General features: G+C 39.3%; 1 protein-coding gene across 1 annotated transcript; it reads left to right on the top strand.

Annotated features, from left to right (window-relative positions):
• The first annotated feature begins 3,880 nt into the window (after nucleotides 1-3,880).
• On the top strand, nucleotides 3,881-8,618 carry LOC309718371 (uncharacterized protein). The gene is made up of 13 exons (XM_082553517.1): nucleotides 3,881-3,896; nucleotides 4,468-4,493; nucleotides 4,800-4,885; nucleotides 5,034-5,066; nucleotides 5,163-5,252; nucleotides 5,664-5,735; nucleotides 5,842-5,930; nucleotides 6,043-6,145; nucleotides 6,414-6,481; nucleotides 6,596-6,648; nucleotides 6,758-7,261; nucleotides 7,731-7,924; nucleotides 8,033-8,618. The coding sequence occupies exons 2-10, from the start codon at nucleotides 4,487-4,489 to the stop codon at nucleotides 6,603-6,605; spliced, it is 558 nt and encodes a 185-aa protein (XP_082409643.1). The 5' UTR covers nucleotides 3,881-3,896; nucleotides 4,468-4,486; the 3' UTR covers nucleotides 6,606-6,648; nucleotides 6,758-7,261; nucleotides 7,731-7,924; nucleotides 8,033-8,618.
• The last annotated feature ends 1,455 nt before the right edge of the window (nucleotides 8,619-10,073 follow it).

The raw sequence follows: 10,073 nt of genomic DNA, 5'->3' as shown, positions 1-10,073 counted from the left end.
TAACAGTCCAGTGATTAACCATTAAAACCGCCATAAATGTTTAAATGTCGCACAAATTACAGCATGAACTTGTCTGAGCCCGATTATGACTTAATTTGAGGTGTAAATTGCTAATTAGGATCAGCACAATTTCATGTCTGTCTCAGAGGATTAGAGTACCTGGTATTCTTCATGTCCTGCCAGCTTCTAATACAGTGGGGCAAAAAAGTATTTAGTCAGCCACCGATTGTGCAAGTTCCCCCACCTAAAATGATGACAGAGGTCAGTAATTTGCACCAGAGGTACACTTCAACTGTGAGAGACAGAATGTGAAAAAAAAAATCCATGAATCCACATGGTAGGATTTGTAAAGAATTTATTGGTAAATCAGGGTGGAAAATAAGTATTTGGTCAATAACAAAAATACAACTCAATACTTTGTAACATAACCTTTGTTGGCAATAACAGAGGTCAAACGTTTACTATAGGTCTTTACCAGGTTTGCACACACAGTAGCTGGTATTTTGGCCCATTCCTCCATGCAGATCTTCTCGAGAGCAGTGATGTTTTGGGGCTGTCGCCGAGCAACACGGACTTTCAACTCCCGCCACAGATTTTCTATGGGGTTGAGGTCTGGAGACTGGCTAGGCCACTCCAGGACTTTCAAATGCTTCTTACGGAGCCACTCCTTTGTTGCCCGGGCGGTGTGTTTTGGATCGTTGTCATGTTGGAAGACCCAGCCTCGTTTCATCTTCAAAGTTCTCACTGATGGAAGGAGGTTTTGGCTCAAAATCTCACGATACATGGCCCCATTCATTCTGTCCTTAACACGGATCAGTCGTCCTGTCCTCTTGGCAGAAAAACAGCCCCATAGCATGATGTTTCCACCCCCATGCTTCACAGTAGGTATGGTGTTCTTGGGATGCAACTCAGTATTCTTCTTCCTCCAAACACGACGAGTTGAGTTTATACCAAAAAGTTCTACTTTGGTTTCATCTGACCACATGACATTCTCCCAATCCTCTGCTGTATCATCCATGTGCTCTCTGGCAAACTTCAGACGGGCCTGGACATGCACTGGCTTCAGCAGCGGAACACGTCTGGCACTGCGGGATTTGATTCCCTGCCGTTGTAGTGTGTTACTGATGGTGACCTTTGTTACTTTGGTCCCAGCTCTCTGCAGGTCATTCACCAGGTCCCCCCGTGTGGTTCTGGGATCTTTGCTCACCGTTCTCATGATCATTTTGACCCCACGGGATGAGATCTTGCGTGGAGCCCCAGATCGAGGGAGATTATCAGTGGTCTTGTATGTCTTCCATTTTCTGATGATTGCTCCCACAGTTGATTTTTTCACACCAAGCTGCTTGCCTATTGTAGATTCACTCTTCCCAGTCTGGTGCAGGTCTACAACACTTTTCCTGGTGTCCTTCGAAAGCCTTTTGGTCTTGGCCATGGCGGAGTTTGGAGTCTGACTGTTTGAGGCTGTGGACAGGTGTCTTTTATACAGATGATGAGTTCAAACAGGTGCCATTCATACAGGTAACGAGTGGGGGACAGAAAAGCTTCTTACAGAAGACGTTACAGGTCTGTGAGAGTCAGAGATTTTCCTTGTTTGAGGTGACCAAATACTAATTTTCCACCCTGATTTACGAATAAATTCTTTACAAATCCTACCATGTGAATTCATGGATTTTTTTTTCACATTCTGTCTCTCACAGTTGAAGTGTACCTCTGGTGCAAATTACTGACCTCTGTCATCATTTTAAGTGGGGGAACTTGCACAATCGGTGGCTGACTAAATACTTTTTTGCCCCACTGTATGTCAAATCAAATCAAATCACTTTTATTGTCACATCACATGTGCAGGTACATTGGTACAGCACATGTGAGTGAAATTCTTGTGTGCGAGCTTCACAAGCAACAGAGTTGTGCAAAATACAATAATGTAAACAAGCAAAATACAAGAATGGCTACATCTGAAACTAATAAATATATGTACAATATATAATAGTATATGCATTTCTGGATGTGTATACTAAATATTTTTCTACGTGTGTGTGTGTGTGTGTGTGTGTGTACACATATTTTACAAATTAAATAGAGTAAACAATAAATAGAATATATAAAATAAAATATACAGAGTTGAGACATGTGCAAAACAGTGGCATTACTGTACAGTATGGAGTGCATAATGTTAAAGTTCCAGTAGTGAAGCTGAGGTGTCTATGACGTGTTCAGCAGTCTGATGGCCTGATGGAAGAAGCTGTCTCTCAGTCTGCTGGTACGGGACCGGATGCTGCAGAACCTCCTTCCTGATGGAAGTAGTCTGAACAGTTTATGGCTGGGGTGACTGGAGTCCTTGATGATCCTCCATGCTTTCCTCAGGCAGCGCTTCCTGTAGATGTCTTGGAGGGAGGGAAGCTCACCTCCAATTATCCGTTCAGAGCACCGCACTACTCGCTGGAGAGCTTTGCAGTTGTAGGCGGTGCTGTTGCCGTACCAGGTGGTGATGCATCCAGTGAGGATGCTCTCAATGGCACAGTGATAGAAGGTCCTGAGGATGCGGGGGCTCATGCCGAATCTTTTCAGTCTCCTGAGAAAGAAGAGGCGCTGCTGCGCCTTCTTCACTGTTTTGTTTGTGTGTACTGACCACGTAAGATCCTCAGCCAGATGTACTCCAAGGAACCGGAAGCTGCTCACTCTCTCCACAGCAGCGCCGCTGATGGTGATGGGGGTGTGTACTTCTCTGCACCTCCGGAAGTCCACTATCAACTCCTTTGTCTTTGCGACGTTGAGGGTGAGATGGTTGTCTTGACACCAGTGGGTCAGGGCGCTGACCTCCTCCCTGTAAGCTGTCTCATCACTGTTGGTGATAAGACCCACCACTGTAGTGTCGTCCGCAAACTTCACAATGATGTTGGAGTTGTTAGTGGCTGTGCAGTCGTAGGTGTAGAGTGAGTATAGGAGAGGGCTCAGTACACACCCCTGTGGAGCACCAGTGTTCAGTGTGATGGGGGATGAGGTGATGCTGCCCAGTCTGACCACCTGGCGTCTGTCAGACAGGAAGCTAAGGATCCAGCTGCAGAGGGAGCTGCTCAGTCCTAGATCCTGCAGTTTCCTGTCCAGCTTCGAGGGAACGATGGTATTGAATGCTGAGTGTCACGGCGGGGTGCGCCGGTGTGTTTTTGAAACAGGACCCAAAAGCAGATGTGGACGAGGTGTTGCAGGTTTAAACAGAAAGCGATCCTTTATTTGGATGATTGCAGGAGTAAACCAGGAAACCAAAGTAAACTGACAAGACACTAAGAAACAAAATACTAAACGGTACTGAGACCAAAACCTAAACTATGACTGTGGTGGAAAATAACAAGCAAAGACCATGACTAATAATACATAACAGACAAAAAATCGTAACTAAGACTGAGGTCAAATAAATAGAACCAGGCTAGAACTAGGGCAGAATAAACAGACGACCCGACAATGGCATGAAGAAAACAAAAGGCTTAAATACAGACATGAGGTGAATCAGGGGAAGTGGAAACATATGGGGAAACAGCTGACAGCCATAAACCTAATGACAGGACCAGGAGAGAAAAGCTAAATACAATTAACAGAGAACACATGACATTGTCAGAATAAAACAGGAAATACTAAAACTAAACATGACAACACAACTCAACAGACCCAACACGTGATGAATAAATACCAAACCCCAAAACATAGAAAACCCAGGAACAATAACCAATAACTGCCTAAACTAAAGGCAAAATAGGAAATAACACAAAAACTAATAACATATCAAAAAATACAAAGAAAACTCAGAGTGCTGGGTCGGAGACCCAGCCTGTGACACTGAGCTGTAATCTACAAACAGCATCCTCACAGGATACTGTTTGGATACTTTCCTTTAATAAACGGTAAGCATTATACATATGTTCCTCACTTGGCTTGCTGTTTGTTTGCTAGCGATAGGCTACTTGACGACAGCATTAGCTAACCAGTGTTCCCCAACTTTTTGGGTGTTTCGTGGCCCGGGGGTTGGGTCAGGCAAAATTGCAGTAGCTTCCCTGATCATTTTACAAACATAAGTGAAGAGAATCTGGACTAAAAGGCCTAGACTTATGGTTGTGTGCTGAATCTATGAATCAAACTATCACCTGGAAACATAATTAACTGGTCCATAGCTGTGAAACTGGACATGAGTTCTTGATTCTATGGAGATTAACAGTAATCCAGAAATTTACAAATTTGTCCTGGTACATCGCGTAAATGTTGCCCTGGGACATCATGTAGAAGTTGCCCTGGGACATCGTGTAGATGTTGTCCCTGGGACATCGTGTAATTGTTGTCCCTGGGACATCGTGTAAATGTTGTCCCTGGGACATCGTGTGATAGCTTGTAAATAATGGAATGAAAATTATTGATTGTTATTAACTTGTGAAAAAGAAGTGTAACAAATCCACATGTTATGTTCTTACACCCTTACAGAAACTGTGACTCCTTCACAATGTCAGGTAAATGTCAACTCATGTTGAATAATCAACCAATCAAGCCTTTTATTATCACATGCAATGTTACACGTACAACTGCAATGAAAATTTCACCCCCTTCTGACCATACATATATTGCTTAAACATCACATTGGGAAGACAGGTCGGAAACAGTTAGGAAGGTCAGAAAACAATTTAATTAATAGATGAGGGGAGAGGAGGAGAAAAAAGAACTACAACCAGACAAAGCTCCTAGAAGACTGAAATGGATGATGGTTGCAGCATGCAAAAAGAAAATGATATCTGACTACAGCATATGCTTTCTCACAGATTACCTTGTGGGAGTAGCTGGACCAAACTCTATTGGTATTTCAAGTTTGAAATCCCTGTTTGACCAGACTAACATTTCAGATGAGGTACCTCTTGACATAAAAATCCTTTTATGTTGTCATAAAACTAATGTTAAATTCTGCTTTAAATACACTTTATTGTACAATTTACTTAATGAATCGTGTTCCTTAGTTCTGTTTTTATTTATATGTATTTATTTATTTGTTTTATAAGGTAATAGATGGCCTAATCTATTTGCAGTGTGAGGTATGTTGAAAAGCTTGTTTGATCATAATGACATAGCATGTTTACGTTTTTTGTAATGTACTTGAAAACATAGGTGTATTTATGTTATTTTTATAGAATTTCCCTCACATTTATCCAATACCAAGCCAAATCACTGGAAAAATTTTGGATGGGTCCACAAGAGCACAAAGTGCATACTTTTTGAAGGTATGACTTGGACTGTGGTAACTATGTTCTTATTACAAAGGGTTTATAAGTTGCCACTATAAACAAACAGCATTTTCCAAAATTGAAGCCTTGTCAGAAGAACCTGAAAAATACCTTTCTGAAACCTTTTCTGTGTAAAGACTTGTTCAAAAGCAATGCACACAGATTAAAACATTTCTGTCTTGGCCAACTGATAAAGAACACCAAAAATTTAGTGGTGCGTGTTGAGTCTGTGGTCTTGATTTGTTTTGTACACACTATAGAAATTAATTAATGTAAACCAAAAATGACACTTTCTATATGTTTGTGTATCTGCAGAATTAATTACAAGTCTCACCTGACAAGCTTTTGCAGTTTTGCAGTGTCATTCTTGACAGAAAAACATACTTGTCACATTATTTTTATTTCCAGAAAAACATCTTTCAGATGTATGAGAAATTGATTGGAGCCTGTCTGGAAAACGGCAGCCACTGGACCTTGTTTGTAAGTTGCACAGATTTTGCACTCTCTAGTGCATGATACTTTTCAGTGTCCCTCATTAGGAAAGCTCAAGGCCCAAGCCTACCATATCCATCTTTTTACAAAACAGTTTTGTGACATACCCAAGAGGACCATAGTCTATATGAATTCATTTGGCGAGTCGGAGGTCAGAAAAAGTGCGGTGTTGAAAAACTGGAGGTAATTAATTAACATATTTAACATAACATATTTAATTTAATTGAAATCATTACCGAACGTGGTTATTGATTTCTCTATATGCTTTTTATTTGTAATAACTGCGATCTCTCAGCTCATTTGCTTCAGCAAGAGGCTGCGCTGGAGAGTGGACCTTGTCACATGTGAGCCACCCACATCAACAGGATGGGAACTCATGTGGAGTGCATGTCATAATGGTACTGAAAACTATAGCTTTAACCTATATAAGTAATGTTTACATTTTTGCCTATTCAGCTTTTAAAGCCTTAGAGGCAGGATGGTAAAATCTCAATTTTTTTTGTAGATTGAACCATTTCAGCAGTAATACTTTGCTTTGGTTGCTCTGTTTTTTGTTTTTTTTTTTTTGTTTTTTCTCGGGGGGGTTAAAAACAAACAAACATTTCTTTGTTAATCTAATTCTTTTTGTTCTTTTTTTTTTTTTTTTTTTTCTTCGTCAATTATTAGTTTGCCCAATCTCTCATTGACGGTAAAACACAAGTGGAGGAGTACAACACTGAAATCACAAAGCTCAGGTCCTGACTTTGCCACTACTTATTTTCCTCAATAGGTACAGATAAAATTAGCTGCCTTCTTTTTCTCTAACATTGGAAAATGTAACTTGTACTTAAACAAATTATATTTTGCAGATCGAACTAGGAAGTGCAGTCAGTGCTGGTGTGTGATTGCAGCCAAAGACCGGGTACACTATGACATGTCCTTAGCCATATAGATTGTTTATTTAATGGACTTTGTTCATTTGTTTTTTGTTTGTTTATTTCTTCTTCTTTTTTTTTTTTTTTAATTCACAGGTGCAGTGCCAGAAATGTGGTGCATACAAGCACATGCGTTGTTCAAAGTCTGTTTGTGGCATCTGTATCTTCTGTGAGAGTAAGTCACAATATAACTAAACAATGTCCAAAAATGTTTAAAGTGAATTTTTTTTTCGTAATTTTGCCTTTGCACACCAGGACTGTGTAATTAAAGTGGACGTTTCAAGATCCAGTTTTTACACAAAACTATTTTAGACATAACTGTGTCGTATTGTGGGGATTTCTCTTCACAATTAAATTGATATAGTGCTGTTTATATCATTCTTCTTTATGTAACAGCACAGTGCAGCACAGCAGAGGGAAAGGAGTTGTGCAGCATAGTGGGTGGCTATACAGGAGGAGCAATAGAAGTAGCCAGTGAAGAATGTCATCAGGGAAAGCATCAGGCAGCGAATGACAAAGGAAAAGTTCCTAAGGGAGAGAACATCTGCAGCAAATCGACAAGTAACAGTGAGATAGGAAGACTGACAGTCAGAGATGAAGGTACACAGACTGAAGACAACGAAAAAGAAACAGAAGTATACGGCACAAGTCTGAGTACAGATAATGCTGCTGCTGATGATGTTGACAGGATCGATGCAGATACAGAATTCCAAACTGATTCAGAAGGAACTAGTACAGTTTACAGAGTGCATGGTCGCTTATCTGTACCAAGCTCAAAAAAGAAAACCTACACAATAACAGAAGACGAGATCAAGCGCAGAATCAATGCAGAGAACATGTCAGTTCATGTTTTCAGAGGTTTGATTGGGGTAGGTATACATTTCGTGATTTTGATGTCACCTGAAATAAATCCGGGTTACTCGTATCAATGAAGTGACAATGTGGCTGGAAATTGTGCATTTGCTGCAACATATACACAATTACACCATGTAAACAAAAGCATTTAACTTTGTGCGCGTGTGTGTGTCTCTCCTCTGCTCTTTTGGTGTTTGCACTTTTTCTTTTTTAGGGCCGTAAAGCCAAACTGCCCGCAATGATTCTTGACAGGCCTAAGAAGGCCAAAACTAAAGTAACAGTGTTTAGTGTTCTGAGTGAAGAGGAGGCTGGGGAGCTAGCCCTCGGGTTTGCCGGAAGATTGGCCTGCGATGTCACAACAGACATGGTCTGTAAAGGCATCGACCATTCAAGTGCTGATATGACAAAGTAAGTTAGTAAAACAATATGAAAGTTGTATCTTTTTTGGTATTATTTGTCATTTCCCCGTATTTGGGTTATTGGTGTAACATTGTTAATCTTACTTTCTAATAACAGACAGACTCTTCTCAAAATCCAACACAATCTTAAACATGAGCTGACTGATTCCTCAACCTTCAGTTTGCTGACACACACCTTTGGCCCCGCTGCACTGGATTCTGTCATTTCATTCCTGTGTGAAAAACTTGATCTTGTCTCTTAAATAATGAAACCTTTTGTGACTTTTGTTTGTTCTGTAAATCAGAATCTTGAAAATTGTTCATTGTTGTTCTAAGTTTGTGTTAACTATTTGGCAAAAATGATTGGTTCCTAATCCAAACAGCATAATGACTGTTCTAACACATATCTTAAAAATGCTACAAAGAAAGAAAATTATCACATATGTTTCAATATGAATGTAATTGTGTCACACTCGGTTTGTAGTAGCTTTCCTGTTTTATTTTGAGTTTTGGTATGTTTACACTGTTATTTTTATTTCCCGTGTGTTCGTCTTCCCTTATTAGTTTTACTGTATTTAATTAGTCTGATTTAATAACTTATAATTATTTACTTTCCAGTGTGTATATATGCTCCTCGTTTGGATTATTGTTTGTTTGAGTTCTGCCTGTCTTTTCTATTAAAGATTTGGACTTTTGGACTATTAGTGGACCTCGTAGGTTTTTATTCTGTTCAATTGGTAATTGACTGGGTTTAATTTAGTGGCCTGGAAAACAGGCCGGAGGGGTCTGGTCATTTTAACCCCCTAAGACCCGAAATCTTCCATGGCATGCATTTTTAATTTCTCTTTGATATTTGGGCCGATTGGAACCCGATGAATGTAAAAAGAAAGAATTACCAGGTTTTGTTTTTTTTTTACCTAATTTTTGTTTCTGAGAAAAATGAGAGCCACATATGAGGACATTAATTTGAAATTTCGATAGAACAGTTGCAGTATGTCCTCATAACTGTATATCAGGCACTTGTTGATCAAGATTTAGTATTTTGGTCTAAATAACCCAAAATGTGATGTCCACATGTGTGGACGCCAGGCTGGAGTAAAGTGTTAGAGCTATTTATACCTATGTAAACTTTTATACACTGGTTTTTACCTGTCTTGTTTCAGAAAGGTTTAAAAGGGTAATGTCCACAGTTTATTTGTTTATTTATTTGTTTGAATTCAACATATTTTATTAAAGTAATTGAGCTTGAACACAGAAAAAACTGAATCAAATAATCATAAAATCAAATCACTTGCACTATACTGAAGTCTAATCTACTCTGAGCTAATGCCGGTTTCCAACACTAATGATCGGGTGAAGGAGAGAGATGAGGGTGTGCACGGCCACTGGTGCTCTTATCCCTGTTCTTTGTGATACAATCCAACAGGAAAGCAGTCAAACCCTTGGACATTAGCCAAGTTAACGTTCACAAATATATACACACAGAGGAACTCTGAGCCCCAATGTCAGCATTAGCACAAACATGCCACTTCATACCAAATCTCAGTGTGAGGTCAGGTGTTAGTCTCATTCCATTATTCTGGCTATATTTTCTTACTCATTACTATTAAACTTATACTTAAGACTAACTATTAACAAAATCACACCCCAATAACTCTGTTATTACACTTTGTATTTAATCATAAAAAGGCTGGATGTTGAAACCTTTTACTTCTATTTTGTATGAGCCAGGATTCTCAACAGCTGATACTCTATGTCCAAAAAGTGACAGGTATCGTTTTATGGAGCAAAAAACTTAAGAGCGCATATTTTATAAATAATACCAACAATTACAAATGCAGACCTTTAATAGTAATAAGTAATCCTTTATTTATAATGCATAGCAATATAAAAATAGTAACATATGAAAATATTACAATGGGCACAGATGAATTTGTATCAAAAACAGCAACCAAGCCAAAGTAATGAATAACACACATAAATAACAACTGCTTGTCTTCTAATGATACTGCCTAGGGGAAGCATGTATAATGTAAACAGAATTGGTCCTAGCACTGAACCCTGTGGAACTCCATAATTAACCTCAGTGTGTGAAGAGGACTCTCCATTTACATGCACAAATTGGAGTCTATTAGATAGATATGATACAAACCACTGCA

The sequence above is a fragment of the Aulonocara stuartgranti genome (assembly GCF_965226115.1).
Source record: "Aulonocara stuartgranti genome assembly, chromosome: 12".
Lineage (NCBI taxonomy): Eukaryota > Metazoa > Chordata > Actinopteri > Cichliformes > Cichlidae > Aulonocara > Aulonocara stuartgranti.
Note: the sequence above shows the minus strand (reverse complement) of the source record. Positions and strands in the feature narration are given on the sequence as shown.